General features: G+C 46.0%; 2 protein-coding genes and 1 long non-coding RNA gene across 4 annotated transcripts in view; 1 reads left to right on the forward strand and 2 right to left on the reverse strand.

Annotated features, from left to right (window-relative positions):
• Positions 1 to 2,345, reverse strand: part of ENGASE (endo-beta-N-acetylglucosaminidase) — a 20,964-nt gene extending 18,619 nt beyond the window's left edge. Inside the window, exon 1 of the mRNA XM_081899620.1 lies at positions 2,269 to 2,345. The gene's annotated coding sequence lies outside the window, so the exon portion shown is untranslated. The remainder of the gene's footprint in view (positions 1 to 2,268) is intronic.
• Positions 1 to 15,282, forward strand: part of LOC309363593 — a 17,371-nt gene extending 2,089 nt beyond the window's left edge. The window contains exons 2-4 of one of the 2 annotated variants that reach the window (XR_014165452.1): positions 6,666 to 6,766; positions 7,210 to 7,304; positions 15,151 to 15,257. This is a non-coding gene — a long non-coding RNA (uncharacterized lncRNA). Of the gene's footprint in view, positions 1 to 6,665; positions 6,767 to 7,209; positions 7,305 to 15,147 lie in introns of both variants that reach the window. The other variant, XR_014165451.1, reaches the window with a different exon arrangement.
• C1QTNF1 (C1q and TNF related 1) lies at positions 10,804 to 18,153 on the reverse strand. Its single transcript, XM_081899933.1, has 2 exons — positions 17,619 to 18,153; positions 10,804 to 15,703 (listed from the first exon to the last, which is right to left on the reverse strand). Exons 1-2 carry the CDS (start codon positions 17,659 to 17,661, stop codon positions 15,153 to 15,155), a joined length of 594 nt encoding a protein of 197 aa, XP_081756059.1. The 5' UTR covers positions 17,662 to 18,153; the 3' UTR covers positions 10,804 to 15,152.
• Between the last annotated feature and the right edge of the window lie 1,625 nt (positions 18,154 to 19,778).

A 19,778-nucleotide genomic window follows, 5' to 3' on the forward strand; every position in this document is an offset into this window, starting at 1 on the left:
CTGGAGCCACGCAGAAGGGGTGAGTGGAAGGGAGGGAAACAGATGGAGTACACATGTGCATTCATCTGCCTAATGGACCCAGGAGATTGCAGCCATGGAGATAAGAAAAGAAAAGTCATTCCGTTGTCTGGAGAGGTCACTTCCTGGTTCGCGTGGAAATGCCATTTTCAACGGAGTCCAGTGGCAGAAGCATTCCAGCACAAGATGTTGAAACTTTGTGCCCCTAACAATTTTGCACCCAGGGCAACTGCCCCACGCTATGCTACCGCATTGCAGTCAACTTAATTTTAAAAGTATGCTACTTTGATTAAGACTTGTACATTTATAGCATCTACATTTATAGCAGCTACTTTCTCACTTGCTATAGAACTGCATTCCCCAACTAGAGGTCCTCAGGATGCATTAGACTACAACTCCCATCCGCCCCAGCCAGCATGTGCTGATGAGAGCTTTCATCTGAAGCATCTGGAGGCCTCCAGGGTGGTCAAGGCTCCTGTTCTAAGACTCCAGTTCTAGGAAATCACAGTTAATCCAGTCAAAAGATCTCCCTCTGTCTTCCTAGCAGAGGTACAGCATAGACTTCAAAAAGTGTTGCAACTTGGCTCCAGCTGAAAACTGAGGGACTTGATAAGTAAAAAATATAGGTTCTCTGTTGACAGGAACTTGCTTATGAAATTGACACAACAGCCTAACCTCTGTACTTCTGGAGATTAGGCTTTGAGAAACACAAGATGAAACATCTTACTCCACAAAGGAAGGAAGGAAGGAAGACTGAAAGACCCAAAGAAAGAAAGAAAGAGAATTGCCTTATTTGTGTATAAGATTTCTTATCTGCCCTTCACCATAAGGTACCAGGGCAGGCTACAGCGATATGCAGTTATAAAAACAGATGAAACTATTGCCAGCATAAAACCGTTCCAGGTTGAGCAGAACAATATCAATTCAATTCAGCAAAAAAGGTGGGTCCTACAGAACAGAACACCTTAGTGGTTCAAAGGAAGCACATCTTAAGCACCCACTGAAAACTGTATCGTTAGATGCCAGGTGTACATCTTTGAGGAGGGAGTTCCACAGTTTGGGGGCTGCTACAGAACTCCCTCTCCGCCATTCCCTGCATTTCAGAGGGGGGTGGGACTACCAAGGGAGCTGCTTCTGCAGATCCTAATGCCCAAGAAGGCCAGAGTCAAATATTCAGACTGACAAATAGATGTGCCTTTCTCACCTAACTTTCCCACTCCCTGGGTCTTACACCTCTTGTTTGGCTTCATTCCCCATTGCTCAACTGTTGATTCAGATAGCTTTCTGTCATTGGTTTCAGTTCCTGCTTGGGCAATGCTTGTATCTGTTTCGCCAAATAGCAAAGTCTGGTTTTCCCAGTAGCGATGTGTGGAAGTGAGAGCTGGACCATAAAGAAGGCTGATCACTGAAGAATTGATGCTTTTGAATTATGGTGCTGGAAGAGACTCAGGAAGATCAAACCTATCCATTCTTAAGGAAATCAGCCCTGAGTGCTCACTGGAAGGACAGATCCTGAAGCTGAGGCTCCAATACTTTGGCCACCTCATGAGAAGACTCCCTGGAAAAGACCCGGAAGCTGGGAAAGTTTGAGGGCACAAGGAGAAGAGGACGAAATGGTTGGAAAGTGTTCTCGAAGCTACTAACATGAGTTTGACCAAGCTGTAGGAGGCAGTGGAAGACAAGAGTGCCTGGTGCGCTCTGGTCCATGGGGTGTGGTCCATGGAGTCACAAAGAGTCGGACACGACTAAATGACTAAACAACAACAAACCCTGTAGATGGCCTACCTTCTTTGCCCTGTGAGCTTATGCTTTGAAGGGCCATGGCTAGTTTCCATGCAAAAGATGCCAGGTCCACTCCTCTGCATCTCCTAGTGGAAAGGAGAGAGGTCCTGGTCTGAAACCGCAGAGAACTGCTGCTAGTCAGTGTAGGCAAAGGTCTGACCCAGTCCAAGGCAGCTTCCCTCTGTATAGGAGAACCCAGGGCTGCTTCCTTCTCTCTGACAGGTCCTCTCCAAAAGACTCTCCTCATGTCAACATTTAGAACTGGGTTGGTGCAAACTGATCTCAGACCCTGACTTGTTCCTCTACAACTAACAACCCGAGCATGGTCCCTTTCCCAGAAAATGGATCCTTCTCCTGAATTCTACCTTTAAGCATATTCAGCAGGTTGCAAAGAGGATCGCTAACCCTCCTTCAATGTGTCCCAATGAGAGTTACAGGACACCCCTTCTTGGCCCTCCATCCCTTTACCTCTTGGTTGCTGATTTTGCCGGTCACAGACAGAGGCTTCTCAACTGCTGCCACCGCAACACCACCTCACCTCAATGCCACCCACAGCTAATGCCACTTTAATAAAACATGTGGGCAGAGGGGAGGGTTGGAGGGAGGAGCCAGCTGCACTTGTTCTTTCCAAACCTTAAACTCTGTGCCTTGCTTTACCTCCACCTGCCACAGGGACAGAAGTTAATTTAGAAGAAGAGAGCATCTCCAGTCTGCTAATGTGATTTGTCTATGTAAAGCTTGTATGCAAGCTTCTTTGTAAAGTTGCTTCTCTCATAGGCTATGGGTTTTGAGCCTTGCTATATCCTGAGCCTGCCCTAGTTTCTGTTCATTGCACTATGCCATGGATGTAAGCTCAGTCCTGTCGTTGGAAGCTGGCTGCAGAGCAAGGAGCCCTGACGCTCAGTCAACGCTCTGGGCTTGTCCTAGTCCCAAGGTTGAGATCGCAGCAAGCAAAAGAGAGTGATTAACTGAGAAGGGTGTTACGGTGCCCCATGGAACTGCTGTCCATGAGGCATAATATAAGCCTTGTCATGCGCTAAAATGCTCACTTCATAACTCAGCCATTTGTGGGCTAGCCTGTGGAGAGCTGGGGCTGATGCTCTCCTGCACCACACACCACCTGGTCAGTAGGGTGTAGTTTCCACCTGCTCCTTCAGCAGAGAAAGTGCACAGATACCTTAACCCTGGCTCTTCCTTATTGCCAACCCTAGCAGGCACCACTTGAGCCTGTTTTTCCTCAGATCCCCACGTAACTCCCTGGAACATGGACTGATGGTGCCATGTAAAACTACAGATTTTGCTCATGGGAAATGAGTCAGGGCAGTCGTGTTTGCACGATTTGGGAGCTGCCCCAGACAGAAATTGGGGTGCAACTGCTACAAAGAAAGTGATGTTGTGTTCATCAACACTTTGCATGTAATCACTACGGCTGCCCGATGTCTGGAGCTGGGAAGGAGTTATTAAAAGACTTAAGTAAAGCTGAGAAGATTCCTCTTCTTGACACGCAGTTTATAGTTACTGTCTTTCTATGGGCTGCAGATGCCTCTGGGCTGGTTCTTTCAGAAGCAAACGACTGTATTTTCTTACAATTGCTTCCCAGGAGGCCACTCAAGACAACTGAAGTTTTTATCATTATGCAGCCTGCTTGGGCTATGATTAGTTCGATCAGCTTAGGCATGTTTTTCCCATACCACCAGAACTGGTTGGATCTGGGAAAGTAATAACATTGATGTCACCAAATGCAGTGGAATATAGGACTCGTCATCCAATAAAATCATGCCATCCTTTTCCTGAAAACTCTTCTTGCAGGCAAATATTGCACAAGTGACTGTACGAATGCTACTCAAAACTACCAAGCTACTCAGGCTGTTGTTGTTTTTTAAGGGATACAGTATTAAGTTCTGGGTAGCTTGTGCACTCTCCCTTCTCTTAGTGACAGAATGTTCCAGGCAGTTTTAAAGAGTAACATGACTTTTTGGACAGAAAAAGTACAGAATATATATTGTGGAATTATCTTTAGTACTGACATTATGAAGATACATGAGTGCATCGGTCTGAGACCCGTGTCCTGAAAACCTGTGTACAGTCCAATCTATGCCACAGATAAATTTCTGGTCTTGACTCATATGTGGCTCTGCTCTTTCAGCCATTGTTTCCCATAATTAAAATGTAAATAATGGTGACTTCACATAATACGTCTCAAGATCTCATTGTGAGAACAAGCCCAATAAATAGCACAAGGAAGTTCTGTAGAAATGACTGTAGTAGTTCAGGCTAACCAGCTCTCTCAACCTAGGAGGAAAAATGGTTCCGTCCCTTTTTTTTGTAATGTTTCTGACAAATGTTTATTCCGTCACCTCCCTTAGGAGAGTTTAGAACAGTACTGGCTGGGGCTGATAGGAGCTGTAGTCCAAAACATCTGGAGGGCACCAGCTTCATGAAGGGTAATTTAGGAAGAATTTGGAGTGGGAGGGGAACAGACCTTGGAGCCAGATGTTCATTCGGTCTCTGGAGGCCTCAAACTTTTCTCCTTGGAAACCTCTGGATTCTACATTCTTGTGTCTTCTACCTCTAGGCTGTGGTAGACAATGGTCATCTATTCTGGGGAGTATATGTTTGTGTCCTGTGGGTGGGAGAGGCCCCTGTGGCATCCATGCCATAACTGTGTGTTTACTATTGATGTTTCCCATGCATGGCTGATGTGAAGGCAACATCAGCAAGTGACATGGTGATTGGTGGGTGCTTTTGTGGCCATGTTTTGTTTCCAGAGCTACAACTGAAGATGCTGTTGCTGTAAGTACACTGATGCCCCTTTCAAGACCTTGAGCTCTGCATGCAAAGGTCTGCAGAGGGATAGCAGGAGGCATGTTGTCCAAGGCAGGGCCAGAAGAACTGTCCTGCCCCGTGCCTTTTCAACACATGCAATGTACAGTGGTACCTCTGGTTACAAACTTAATTCGTTCCAGAAGTCCGTTTTTAACCTGAAACCATTCTTAACCTGAGGTACCACTTTAGCTAATGGGGCCTTCCGCTGCCGCGCGTTTTCTGTTCTCATCCTGAGGTAAAGTTCTTAACCCGAGGTACTACTTCCGGGTTAGCGGAGTCTGTAACCCGAGGTGTTTGTAACCCGAGGTACCACTGTATATCTGAATAAGATCTGAAAGAGACTTGGGTTATACTAGCAGTCTTCCCAGCACATTTTTGGCATTGTGGGGGGCAAAGGATTTCCTTGATAGAGAAGGAAGGCAGTATATGGTCCAGATCAGGAAACCAGTAGAAATTTTTTTATTTTTTAAAAGTAGAGCATTTACGCCATGGGTAGGCAAACTAGAGGCCGGATCTGGACAACCGCCTTCTAAATCCGGCTTGCGGACAGTCCAGGAATCAGCATGTTTTTACATGAGTAGAATGTGTCCTTTTATTTAAAATGCATCTCTGGGTTATTTGTGGGGCCTTCCTGCTTTTACATGACTAGAATGTGTCTTTCTATTTAAAATGCATCTCTGGGTTATTTGTGGGGCATAGGAATTTGTTCATTTTTCTTCCCAAAATATCGTCCGCTCCCCCCCCCCCAATGTCTGAGGGACAGTGGACTGGCCCCCTGCTGAAAAAGTTTGCTGACCCCTGCTTTACGTGATAGGGAGCAAAGCACCCAGTTTAAAATAACAAAAAGAGATACATGAAAAGCAAGGGCCTCAAACAGAACAGCAAGCATTTGCTGGTCCATTTGTAGCATTGCGCATTTGGAGGGCAAAAGTGCTGCAAGAAGACATCCAGTGAAAAGCCCTGGGCAATGCTAGTAACTGCTGGCAAAGGTAACATCATTTGCAACAAGATAAATTGGAAAAGCCAGGAGCAATTTGAGGTGTATCCAAGCATCTTTCCAAGATCACCTTGGCTAAAAGAAAAATTAGCACCCATCTGGGAAAAGCATGTCTCTCTGATGCCAAGAATGGGGGGAGGAATAAGAAGAAGCACTGCTATTCCAGACAGAGAACGTGAGGGTTATGAGGATGCAGAAAGGGCAGCTTTGCATTCCTCGTTCTTGCTGTGATGGTGGTGACAGATCTTCCCAATAAAGAGCACCAAAAGGCACCCCTCTTGTTACACCTAATTTGAGAAGCAGTACAAAAACAATCCAGTGTTGCAAGTGTGGTTTTAGAGAAAGGCTTCTATTAAGACACTGGAAAGTGGATGATGAAGCTAGTTTAAGATCTTGGTTCGCCAGGGCCAAAATAACAAAATGAGGAGGAAGCTTAGCAAGCCCCCTAAACTCAAGAGTTGAAATGCTAATTGGATTTAAAAAGTCTGCCATAACCGAACGTTGCTCGGTCCCTGCTCCTGCCAACCCAGCAGTTTAAAGCACGTCAAAGTGCAAGTAGATAAATAGGTACTGCTCCGGCGGGAAGGTAAATGGTGTTTCCGTGCGCTGCTCTTGTTCACCAGAAGCAGCTTAGTCATCCTGGCCACATGACCCAGAAGCTGTATGCCTGCTCCCTCAGCCAATAAAGCGAGATGAGCGCCATAACCCCAGAGTCAGCCATGACTGAGCCTAATGGTCAGGGGTCCTTTACCTTTACCTTTAAGAAGTATGTTTGGATCCAAACATAAATGCTGCAGTCGAGAGGCAGTACTGCTAAAAAGAGCTGTATCTGCCTTAACTCAGATTCAGCCAGCAATCGCTATTGGTGGATCTTGAACATAATCCATACACAGACCTTCCTCACACACACCTACCTCACTCCCCTAACAGATTTCATGGGCAGCAGATTTAAAGTACTATTAAAACCTGGCTAGGTTGCAGCTCCTTGATGAATTATTGTGTTTTTACTTTTGAGAGGTAGTGTTTCGATTTTCCATTTCAGGTGCCAAAACGTCTTTGGAATAAGTGAGGCTTCTTTTGACCCTCGTGTGTTTTATACCTCCGGTGTTTACCACTTCAGGCGTTTCTTCTGGAAAAAACAAGGTAAGTATGAATCTCTTTTGAAGGATTGACAGAGGACAGTCCTCTACCAGAGGGCCAGCCAAACTGAGTCTGATTTAAAGAACTGTAAGAAGGAAGACGCGGGTGGCGCTGTGGGTTAAACCACAGAGCCTAGGGCTTGCCGATCAGAAGGTTCACGGTTTGAATAGGGTGAGCTCCCGTTGCTCGGTCCCTGCTCCTGCCAACCCAGCAGTTTGAAAGCACGTCAAAGTGCAAGTAGATAAATAGGTACCGCTCCGGCGGGAAGGTAAATGGTGTTTCCGTGCGCTGCTCTGGTTCACCAGAAGCAGCTTAGTCATCCTGGCCACATGACCCAGAAGCTGTACGCCGGCTCCCTCAGCCAATAAAGCAAGATGAGCGCCGTAACCCCAGAGTCAGCCACGACTGAACCTAATGGTCAGGGGTCCTTTACCTTTACCTTTAAGAAGGAAGAGCAGGAGCCCTGAAGTTGCCCATCAACAGATCTCAGTTCCTGGTCAGCAGTATGGCACAAGCCAGCTGGGGGGTCTTCCCCACTATGGTGAGATGTCCTTTATTTCTCCTTAAGTTATAGTAATTATTTCAAATGTGTGCTTATACATAAAAAATTCTGCTTGCCGATTTTACCCTCATTTGTCCTTTTCACCCCTTTTCTTTTTGCAACACTAATACAAACTGTAAAATATATTATAAAACCAGTGTACCTTTCCCATAACTGCTTGCTTAATTTCTCATATATCTTTGGACATTTCATTAGAACGGTGAGGTTTTCATTTGTTTTTTGTTTTTACTCTTCATTTCTTTTTTGGAAGATACAGAAAGTACATTCCAACTGGAAGGGTTTGAGAACAAGACAGCCCAGGCTATTAGGGTTTGGGGCTGTTGTTGCTCCTGTGAAACGTCCTGTGGGGAGGAAAATGAAATTAAGCAAGCAATGGGAAAGGTGTGTTTTGGCAAGCAATTTTATGTATTTTTTTAAATTTAAAAAAAAATAGAAACCTGTATCAAACAGCATTGCAGCCTTAACAAACCCCGCTGATAGCAGCAGCCAATTTAATTAAGAGAAAAGCAGAACCTCATTGCCTTTCTGTCACGGAAGGGTAGAGGAGAGATGTTGGAGGAAAAAACTCTCTACATGTGAGAAACAGATATTGGCTGTATCGGAGGAACGAAAGACAGCAAAGGCCATAAAAATGTCTGAGTTGTCACAGCCGTTTTGCCAGCAGCTCTTACTCATGTCACCCTGAAATGCCACCTTGGGCTATGCCACTCCCTACCTAGGAACTAACTACATGGGCTGCTGATTGCCCCATGGTGCAAGGGGAAGGGGGCTGATAGAGGGAAATTCATTGACCTGCCAGCAGGAATGCCAGCTTGGCCCTGCAACCATGGGTGCCCGGGGTGCCATGTAGTGTGCATGGCCCTGGCACCAAAATTTGTGGGTGTCTGGTACCTTCATGGGGAATTTTGTGGGTGCCTGGGCACCCAGGGCCCCAGAGAGTTGGCACCTATGCCTGCCAGGACCAGTAACAAGCCACAGAGCTATTGGGAAGGGCCAGTCCAAGACAACTCTGATGGCTGAGGGAGAACTTCCAGTTGGGAACCCCTCCACCCATCTTGTTATTGATCCTGCTCTTTAGATTTGGGCTTCTGCGAGATACATTATCTTTCTTCATGCCATGTAGGTTAGATGGGTAGCATATAAATAATAAAATTATTATGTCATAGCATTATATTTCCTGGCAGTACTTTCACAATACCCATCCCACACATTGAATCATACAGATTGCAACTTCATATACCGTATTTTTTGCTCTATAAGACTCACTTTTTCCCTCCTAAAAAGTAAGGGGGAATGTGTGTGCATCTTATGGAGCGAATGCAGGCTGTGCAGCTATCACAGAAGCCAGAACAGCAAGCGCAGCGATCCCTCTTGCTGTTCTAGCTTCTGAGATTCAGAATATTTTTTTTCTTGTTTTCCTCCTCCAAAAACAAGGTGCGTCTTGTGGTCTGGTGCGTCTTATAGGGCGAAAAATACGGTATATGTTTTGATCCAGCTCATAGATGGTGTCACTTTATAAAGCCATGCATACCAGTTCTGTGAACCGCCCTGATCTTTTCTGTGAACACCCTGAGACCTCTGGGTATAGGGCAGTATATAAACCCAATTAGTAATAATAATAATAATAATAATAATAATATGGAGCAACCTCTAAAGCAGTGTTTCCCAACCTTGTGCCTCCAGCTGTTTTTGAACTACAACTCCCATTATCCCTGACTAGCAAGACCAGTGGCAAGGGATGATGGGAATTGTATTCCAAAAACAGCTGGAGGCACAAGGTTGGGAAACACTGCTCTAAAGATCTGATGGATGGGTTCTTCCCTTAAATTCATTTTAAGGATATGCATTCAAGCTGCCCCTTCATATGCTATAGTTTCCTGCAGAGTTTGGCCCCAGGCCTTGGAATATTCAAGTGCTCGTGTCTCCTGCTGGAAGCCCCCTGCTGTTTGGATTGGGGTTTTCAAAGCACCATTCCCCACCCCCACCTTTTGGATTCACAAATATTTTCAAGAGGAGGCCTTGATGTGAGTTGGCGTGGTCTCTTTAAATGCAAACAATGGTTCCCAGAGGGAAGCTTATTTATTTTTTAATAGTCTCCATGGAGACTTCCTTTCAGGGTGGAGGAAGTTGAAAGAGGGTCTTTATAGGAAAACTAAACACGGTCAAATATGACCTGGAGGCAAATACCATAACTCTGTGTGTGTCCTAACAGCTTGAGTTGCGTTACACTTGTGGTTGGTTGCCTTAGGAGATAACAACATCCTCTGCAGCCCCTTCAAATTCAAGCCCTAGCTAATCTGCATTCTGCTTGTACCTTGTTAATTAGCAGATTTCCCGTTTGAAAATACTTTTTAAAAACTTGGCTGCATTACATTTAAATAATGAAAATTATGGCCTGTTGCTTTTTTTGGATAGGTATTACGTGTTTACAGTAAAGAGAGCTTCTTTTTTCTGGGGTTACTGACCTGTAAAATACTACGTAAGACTGAAGAAGTGCCAAGAGTGATCCCTGAAGGAGTCCTCAATGGCTAACAAGCTGCTTTAATTAGAAGAGATGGTCACATAGCTGTTGCTTCAAACGTTCATGCTTTTTCTCACATGTCACATTCACTATAAAGGTAAAGGGACTCCTGACCATTAGGTCCAGTCATGACCGACTCTGGGGTTCCGGCACTCATCTCACTTTATTGGCCGAGGGAGCTAGCGTACAGCTTCCAGGTCATGTGGCCAGCATGACTAAGCCACTTCTGGCGAACCAGAGCAGCACATGGAAACACCGTTTACCTTCCTGCCAGAGCGGTACCTATTTATCTACTTGCACTTTGACGTGCTTTCAAACTGCTAGGTTGGCAGGAACAGGGGCCGAGCAACGGGAGCTCACCCCGTCATAGGGATTCGTACCGCTGACCTTCTGATCAGCAAGTCCTAGGCTCTGTGGTTTAACCCACAGTGCCACCCACGTCCCACACATTCCCTATACTGATATACAAAAAAGATGTAATCCCAGAGCACACTGTCGTACATAAAACCTGCATGGAGATTTGTTTTATGCCGTGTAGGCGTGCCTAGAAGCTATGATTTGCCGTGAGTTCTCAACATGTACTTGAAGTGATGGACATCATCATGCTTTTCCCTCTCCCCTATACCTGCGTGCACCTGGGTAGGCAAAGCACCTTGTGGAAGCAGATAACTACTTTCGTGTAACTTGCACATTTTCTGAAGCCACCGTCTGCTAGCAGGCAAAACATGAAACAAGACATGGCGTCTTCTGGGGACAATGGAACTTGTGCTCATTTGTAGATCTGGGAGGACTCTGATCCATGCAGGACAAGGAGATAGCAGAGCGGCATTTAAAAAATAGCAGCAAGGGCAACAGGTCATTGAAACGCTCCAAGTAGCCACTCTTGAAATGCAGCCTCTGTATATGTGCTATAAAACTGGCTCTTTCCCCCTCGCGGAGCTGGATGTAAGACAGATAGACAGACAGATAGATATGTTTATTGTTCAACCATTTATCACAATAGAGGAAGAAAAGGGCAAAATATATACAGCTTCTACTTGTTTGCTTGTTCCTTTTTTATTTTGGATCCATGGCTTCTCTGGGAGGCGTGTATACATATTGTTAACCATTGGTCTTTGATTAAATTGATGGCTACCAATGGGATCATTAACATTTAGGTCTTAGGTGGGAGCTATTTTGAAGGCAGGCAGAACGAGATTACAAAGGCATTCCTAGCTGAGGATGCAGCACAAACAACTGGGAAGTCAAAGCAGTGCTTATCCCTGCCATGATGCTATTGAAGTTGTCTATATGGTGTCCAGGGTGCAGTCTGGTAGCATTCACAGAGTTAGGGGAGAGCATGAAAAACATAAAGCCACAGCCCAAGCTGTCACAACATATGAGCAACCGGCTCTCAGAGGAGAAGGCGGAAGTTGGTGGGGGGAAGGATACCATGCTTAATTTGTGGAAAGTGGCATTCTGGGACATAGCTCTGATTGACAAAGTCTAAGCACTTCACAGGTTTCCAAAATTATGGAGGCTGGCTGTGGTGACTTAAGAGGAGCATGCACTCTGAGCCTGCTCAGAAGTATTATTCCCTTCAGGTTATCCACGGTTGTAGAGAAAAATGAATCCCAACTAATGAGTGATATGAAAATATCCTGTTCCTAGGTGAGTTCCGGCTCAAAATAAGCATTTGCCAAGCCTGTTTTGTTCAGCAGAGAAGCTATTGAGAAAAGGCATGCTGTGCGTGAAATAACTGTGTGTTATGGTGTCACTAGACTTGTCAGCAAAGCTGTCTGCCCATGATGGCAAAGCCAGGCTGTCCCTCAGAAGTAGCATGGTATTCTGGGTGAGCTCTGTGCTTTGTTAATAGGTGCCACTCTGGGCATGGGACTCAGAAGCTGACCATGAAGGCCTGTCCCTCAGAATGTTTCCCTTGGCTGCTAAGCAAGTGACTTCATCCTTTCCTGGTTCCACACCACTTCTGCCAATAATAGTATTAGCACATCCGCTTGGTGGCCAGTTCCTTCCCCACCTCTCCCCCATCTTTCTCTCCTGGCCTCCCCACTCCCATTCCCTAAGAATGTGACCTCACCACACACATGTTCAGCAGGGGTGTTCTGGACAGTGTGTTTGGTTTGAACAAGGGCTAGGCCGAGGCATGGAGGAGACAGGGGTGAGTTGGGAGGTCCAAATTCTTGTGCCAGAGAAATACTGAAGTTAACGCTACCAAATTACAAAGACACACATTCAATGTTGACAATGTTCTGAGGACACCTTCCTTGCACATGTTTTAAGAGCACCAAAAACAAAAAGAAATTAGTGTGAGAATTTCACAAGAGAATCGTTGCGATTTTTATTCATTTGGAACTGTGGTTCTCAGCAGGCCTGCATACACACCATACATTTAAAGCACATTTCCTCAACCAAAGAGTTCTGGGAATTGTAGTTTGGTGCTGGGAATTATAGTGCTGAGGGGGAAAACTAAGTTCCCATGATTGTTTTTTGGGGGGTATGTGCTTTAAATTTATGAGTCACGGGCTCATAATTTAAAACCCTTGGGGTTCCTTTCCTCATATGCAAAACCATACCCTTGTGGTACAAGGTACCAGCCCTTCCAGGAGTTGTGGAGTGCTTGTGTAAAAATGGAAGCTTAATTCCTTACATGAGGAAGAGCAGAGTTGAAAGGGAAGTTTGCCAGGGTATTGCTTAGTTGTTCTAGTTGCTTCTGTAGGTTTAATGCAAAAGCAGAATTAGTGAATTCCATGGCACAAAAATGTAAAACATGGCGTAAAACGCACATCCCCCAAGTTGAAGGCCTAATCAGCAGAGCTAGCCAAGAGACTCTGGGTCTGGATGCCTGCAGGGTATAGCAACTTCCTGTCAGGCCTAGCAAAAATGATGGGGGCTGCCAGACACAGAAACTGCAATTGCTTTCACCATTTTGAATCCATGGAAGTTTCCCTTCCAATGCAAATAGCAGCAGGGACCCTGATCTGGATTGGGTCTGCTGCAGTGGGTAAAGGGGTCAAGCCCTCTAATGACCTCTCCAGGTCCTGATGTGAACGGGTGTGTGTACATGTATAGAAAATTGGTGGGAAACCTGTTTGCTGTTGCAGTTTTCCACCCCACCCCCCGGACCTTCACATCACTATGAAAGATGTGCTCTGGCCCAACTGCTCACAGGAGTGTTTGGTGGCAGTAGAATGCAGCAGGAACAGGAGGATTTGTTCAGCTTGGAAAGACTCCTCAAAAATAAATGCACGGCTAACAGGACCCTATGGTGCTCAATGCTAAACAATTGTATAGCTTTCTCCCTGTTTTGTTCTACAGGGACAGGTTTCTTATTTTACTGTGCCTGCCTGGAACAATGATGCTGGCAGTAGAGGCAGGCCAGACATTGCAGGCCTTCCCTGTCCAGCAGGGAAGCTTGGATACCAACAGAGCCTTGTTCAGTAAACCATTGAACTCTGCTCACTTCACTCATGGTGTATGGCTAACCTCATGCCAAGGAACTGAGACGGCAGCTTGGGGTATGGAAGATAGAACTTGGTGAAATGCTGCTGCCTTGGTGCTAAGCTGTTTGCAGAATGCAGTCCAGAAACGGGCAAATGTATAGACAGGAAGCATCTGAATGGATTGGCACCTCCTGCTCCCATATTTCCAGGAAGAAAAGGGCGAGTGCCCTTTGCAGCAAACCACACCATGTATTCCAAACTGGCTCAGTGAATAGGGCTGGGCGTTCAGGCACTAATGTGTGTCACGCTGAGTAAAGAGAAGAATATTTGCCAAGGTTAGAGAAGGAGGGATTTACAGATAACAAGGGAGGAGGTGGAAGGAGAGAGCAGATTAAGGATATTGATAAGGTCCGGGAAGAGGAAGCATGGAAGGAGGCACAGTTGCATTGCGGAAAACTCTTGAGACTTAAAATCTGAAATGAAACTGACAGCCTAAACATCAGAGGTCAACAGCAAATAGAAGGGGCCTGATTAACAGGTGACATCAAAAATATATTTTTTTAATTGTTTGTCAATAAACAGCCTTGTGGGCCATTCGGAACAACTCATTAGGGATAGCTCAGTTGGCAGAGCTTGAGACACTTAATCTCATAGGGCCATAGGTTTGAGAAGATTCCTGCACTGCGTGGGGTTGGACTAGGTGTTCCTCATGGTCCCAACTCTACAGTTCTGAGATTCTGGGCCCACAAACCAGAGGTTTCCCCACAATGGGCATAAACAATGGACAATAGATAAGGTCCTTGCCCAGCTGGGATCTAGTAGTGAGATCCAGTAGTGGTGGAGCAGCTGCTTTGGTTGCAGATCCCAGGTTCAGTCTCAAGCATCTCTGGGAAGGTCGTGGAGAGATGTCTTCCTGAAATTCTGGAGAGCTGCTTCCAGTCAGTGTAGGTAGCAATGAACTAGACTGACCAGTTGTCTGACTTCATATAAGAGAGATTCCTATCTTCCTAAGAATGACTGAACCAGGCAACAAAAGTGAGTTTTGCTTCAAGTCCAGAAGGATAAATACATGCTGTCTATTGCACAGTGGTCTGAGGTCTTCACTGCCCTGGTTATTTCATATAAGCACCAATTCAAAGTGGATACCTCCTTGGGCATCTGGAAGGCTTCTATCATCTTATATGTTTAACATTCCTCTTCTGATAGTCACTGTATCTACAATGGGAACTGTGTTCTACTGGTATTATTCGTATTATCTGCATATTACTGCTGTTTGTTTCCCCTTCTTTCTTTTTTAAATTTTAATTCCTCTTGATAATGAACACAGTACAGAAACGACCAAGCCTTGAGGTCAGCGTGAACAGAAATTGTGCAATCCTGTTTTAAATATTTTGTGGAGGGGCAAGGGAGGATTCTAGCAGGACATGTGTTTTCAAAGGCTGAGAATGGCAAAGCAAGAATAAAATAAGAAAATTAGTCTAAGGACACTTGTATAGAAGAAGTGTCATTATTATCTAGGAGGGTGTGAGTCCCAGTCTTAGAGCAGAGGGAATGATTGTGCATGGGGAGTTAGTCCCATAAGAGCAGAAGTTAGATTAGTGTGACGATCTGACTGGGAATATTGACGCCAACTTAAGGCTTAAGACTTGCGGGCAGAGGGAAGAGAGAAGGACCAGAGGTTTGAAGCAGGGGAAAAACCTTGTCCAGGGAAAGTGGGGTGATTGTTTGATGAGGATAAAGGTCATATCAGAGGTCAAGGTTGGGTTATGGCAGATAAGTAGGGTTAGAAATCAGCAAGTAGAGAAACACTACAAGGTTAGAGCCAGGTGGTGTTATTGGCCGTATTTTCTCCATCTGTCAGCAGATTCAAGGCTCAGAGTTGGGTTTGATTAAGTACCCGCTGAAAATAACATATGTATCGTATTCATCGCTGAAGACGGCATTGTCGCGCTCACCCTTGAAGAGCCTCACCCAGATTTCATCCTGGTCCTGCAGCTCCAGCATGAGGCTCTGGCTCTGCATGATGCTTCGGTCGCTGGCCTGGGCGTACAAGATGGCCGCCTCAGCCCCATTGTGCATTATGTGCAGGTAGGTTTCCTTCTGGTTCCAGGTGTGCACATTGAGACTGAAGAAGTAGATGCCGGGCACATAGCAGTAGAACTTGCCCATGAACATGTTGAAGTGTCCATAGAGGTTCACGTACTCGGTGTCAAAGACAAGAGTCTGGTAGTAGTCGTTGCTGTGCAAGGGTTTTCTTCGGCCCACTGAAAAGGCAGCATAGTTGGTCTTGGCCCGCTCCCCCGGGGCCCCTATGTTCCCCTTCTGCCCCTTGAGGCCCGCCTGGCCCCTGCTTCCCGTAGAACCAGCCTTGCCCAGCTTCCCTTGGGGGCCACGTTCACCACGGTCCCCTTTCTCACCTGAGTAGTGAAGAGATCATAGATGAGCATCATTTCAACGTAGGCAACCTTGGCCTCCACATTCAATCCAATGGGCAGGCCAGGGAGCAACTTATGCATTTTTATATAATGTACAAATAAATAGAATAATCATTCCACCCACGCTTGGGAGAGAAATCTAGAAGGGGAATGGTCCAGTCAAAACAGAACAATCACTTGTTGGCTGCATAAACATCATCATCTCACATTTAAAGCACATTACACTCCCTCCACCAAAGAAGCCAGGGAACTGTAGTTCTCCTCACAGAGCTACAATTCTCAACACTCGTAACAAACTACGGTTTCCATGATTCTTGGGGGGAGCATAGAATCATAGAAATGTAAAGTTAGAAAGGACCCCAAGGGTCATCTAGTCTAAATGCGCTAAATGCATTGTGTTTATGCAGTGGCATATCATGTCCACCCTTGTGGTGAGGAGAATTTTACCACAAATGATGCCCTCAGTTCCCCAGTTTTCAGAGTGGGTCCAAATGTGTGGGAAAATTCTCCTTGCTGCCAGGGTAGGCACTAGATTGGTGTCTGCCCATCTCAAAAACTTATCGCTTGGCAAATCTTCTTCTGTATTAAATGGAATTTAATTTTACCAGAAGCATATCTTCAGGCAAAATCGGAGGTTTCTCCTTTGCAAAACGTATGAGACAAGAATGTAATTGTAGTGAAGTGAAATATTGAAATGTCTTAATTAATTTTATTGATTTAATTATGAGTCAATAAAATTGTTTTTTTTAATTAAGTTAATTAAGGAACGGAACCTTAGCTATGGGTAAGAACATAAATCTACCTCCTCTGGGTCTTAAATATTGTCAAATATGCATGTTACACACACACACACACACACACACTCAGCTACAGCCATCTCTAAAATGTATTGGGAGGGTAGAGGTTCAGCAACAGAGAGGCCGCCTCTGATGACACAATTTCTCCATCTTTCATATTCTTCCCGGGAAATCAGGCCATGTCCTAACACAACCTCTGGAGTCCTGGGCTTGACTCAAGACTAATTTGGTGGTGTCACTTGGCCTTCTTTAAGAAAAGAGCTTGGATAAAATTATGATAACAGCTCCTCCAGGCCAGGAAATTTATTTAGCTTATACAGTTTCTTCCCAACCGGCCCCTCTGGAATCTAAAGAACCCAGCATTTCATCCAAAGGCAACCGCCCCACCCCTTATAACCAGAGCCTGAGGACACTGAAAAATCAAACTCGCTGCAGCTTTTGGAACTCCACTCCACGGCAGCTCAAAACTGCCTGCTCCATGCATACGGTTTTGCTTAGGCCAGAGGGCATTTCTGAAAACAGAAATAAGATAAGAGACCAATGGAGAATGCTGTGATCCTGCCCCTATGTGGAACAGATGGCTGCCAGGGCACAGCCTGGAGATCCACCATGTGCCTTGAAGTTCTCTGTTTCATCAGGCAACATGGCAGCTGCAGCTTCCTCTGCCTGTTCCTCTCCCGGCTCTCTCCCGCATCTGCAGTAATAGGAATGGGACCCAGAGAAGGAACTGGCAGGAGACACTATGGCTATGTTCAGACACAGGATGGGAGCATCTGTCCTTGGGCTTATGGGGTGTGCCCATTCCTACCCTGAGCTGGAAGGTCCGGAGGAAATGTCTAAGTGCATTTGGCCAGATGCGCTTAGAAAGCTCCCCTTGATTGGAAGCTCGGGGGTTCAAAACACATTCAGCCAAGTTTACTTAGAAGCCTCTTCAGACCTTCCTGTCAGAAGTAGAGCAGGCATGCCCAATCCATCCATCCCCAATTTGTGCCTTTGAACGCCTGAAGAGGACCATTGAATGTCTCCCAATGTGTGGGATGCTATGAGCAAAGGCTTGGCATCTGAATACAGCATCCTGGGGTAGAGTTGGTGTCCCTTACCTTTCAGGATGGTAACGTTGATCTGAGGCATGGGCTGGTACATGGGGTATGCTGAAATGCGCTCGGGAGGATCGCAGCATCGCACGCATTCTGACCCTCTGGGCCGCTTGCTGTATTTCTCATGGTGATTCTCGGGCCTGGGAGGCAGAAACAGCACAGGCAGGCTAAGTCACAGGGCCAGGGAAAAGGGGGAAAGGGAACATGGTGACTCCCCTGGGAGAGATCTCGGGAAAAGGCCCTTGTTTTGTGACCACAGACCTATCCTTTTCCTTAATGTCATAGCATCGCTAAAAATACATGGAAGAAAGAGTAAATGTTGCTGATGTGAATTACTGAGAGCCGGGTCACTGAGATGGGACATGTTTATTGCAGCCCCTAAATAAACTAGTTTCTCCCCAGTTGCTCCACTCTCCCAGGCTCCTTGTTCAGGACTAGGTTTTTCACACGGGTTGACGGGGACATATGTCCCAAATTTGCAATAGGAGCTGAAAGCCACCATGCATCCCTTTTCCCACTGTCTGCCACTACCTCAATCTCAACTCCAGCCCTAGCCTGGATGGGCTCTCCATTTGCCCCAGGAACAAATCGGCTTGTAGCGCTGACACACTTTTCCAATCCTAACCATTTCCAGGATAATCTGGGCAAGGATGCCATATGATTGCCTAACAACAATGGCCAACTAGACTGGGTTTGCCCCTGTAACGGAGTTAGCAATGGTGCTTGATTGAGGAGTCCAGATCTGGAAACACAGAAAGGGAAAGAGGCAGCAGCATACTCTCAAAACATTTCGTAGGAGAAAACTGGGGTGCTTGAAACACGCTTCTTCTCATGCCACGTTGTGTCCGGCACTGACTTCAGAAGCAGGGTGTGTTAGTAAATTGACCATAAGTTTCCTTCCATTGGGATGGGGACGGTGCTGTGGGTTAAACCACAGAGCCTAGGACTTGCCGATTAGAACGTCAGCGGTTCGAATCCCCGCAACAGGGTGAGCTCCCGTTGCTCGGTCCCTGCTCCTGCCAACTTAGCAGTTTGAAAGCACATCAAAGTGCAAGTAGATAAATAGGTACCACTCCGGCGGGAAGGTAAACGGCGTTTCCGTGTGCTGCTCTGGTTCGCCAGAAGCTGCTTAGTCATGCTGGCCACATGACCCGGAAGCTGTACGCTGGCTCCCCCGGCCAGTAAAGCAAGATGAGCGCTGCAACCCCAGAGTTGGCCACGACTGGACCTAATGGTCAGGGGTCCCTTTACCTTTACCTTTCCTTACATTAAAAACAAAACAAAAAAAACACTGTGTGAAAGTAGTTGCAACCCAAATACATTCAGCAAATGTTGGCTATCTGGATAGACAGTTATATGGAGATCGAAGGGGCGTTCTACGTTCTTATGCAGTAGGTTTAGCCAAACACACACACATCCACACAGCTCCTTTAGAGATCAAGAGTCTCCGATGGAATGGGAAGGAAACCTGAATAAATTTACTCGACACATGTCCAGAGTGACACGTTTTTTAAAAGCATTACCCAGATCGCCTCAAAAGGCAAATACAGGCCTTAAAGCTGGGTCATTCCACCACCACCCTCATTTCAGAACAGACTCCATCGTCTTGCGACTGAGTTTCTCCCAGTTCACACCCCAGCTGCATCAAATGTGGATGAGCAGAAGCCTGTGGTAGAGGTGCGGTGGAAACTTGGAAACAGAATAGGCTGGCCAGACTGAGGAAAGAGAGCTCAAGAACAGCTTAACCCTTTAAGATAAAGTGGTTAAGAAATCATGGGAAATTTGTGGCAGGTGCTCTGACACTTGAACTCAGCCTGCACACATCAGCACTGGGGTGATGCCAGTCAATTCAGCTATGCATGTGCCAAACATGCCGTCCAACTGCACACATTAAATCAGTACGGTACCTTACTTTCTCACGATGTGCGGTACAGTTCCTGGCTTGTGCCAAATTTTTATCGTTACGGGAATTTTGCTTCTTTCAGGAACAGCATCTAGATCTAGCCAAGAGACTGGACAAAAGCCCCGCTTTTGCTGCAGGGAACTAGCTGCTGCTGACACAGTTTTCTAGCCTCAGTGACTACACTGCACCAATGAGGGAAGAGGGGTTTAGGTTGAGAGAGCTCTTTCACGGTGGTGCTTTCCCCCTCGTCTTCTACAAAG

This window comes from Podarcis melisellensis, assembly GCF_964234715.1.
Source record: "Podarcis melisellensis genome assembly, chromosome: 2".
In the NCBI taxonomy this organism is placed as follows: Eukaryota; Metazoa; Chordata; class Lepidosauria; order Squamata; family Lacertidae; genus Podarcis; species Podarcis melisellensis.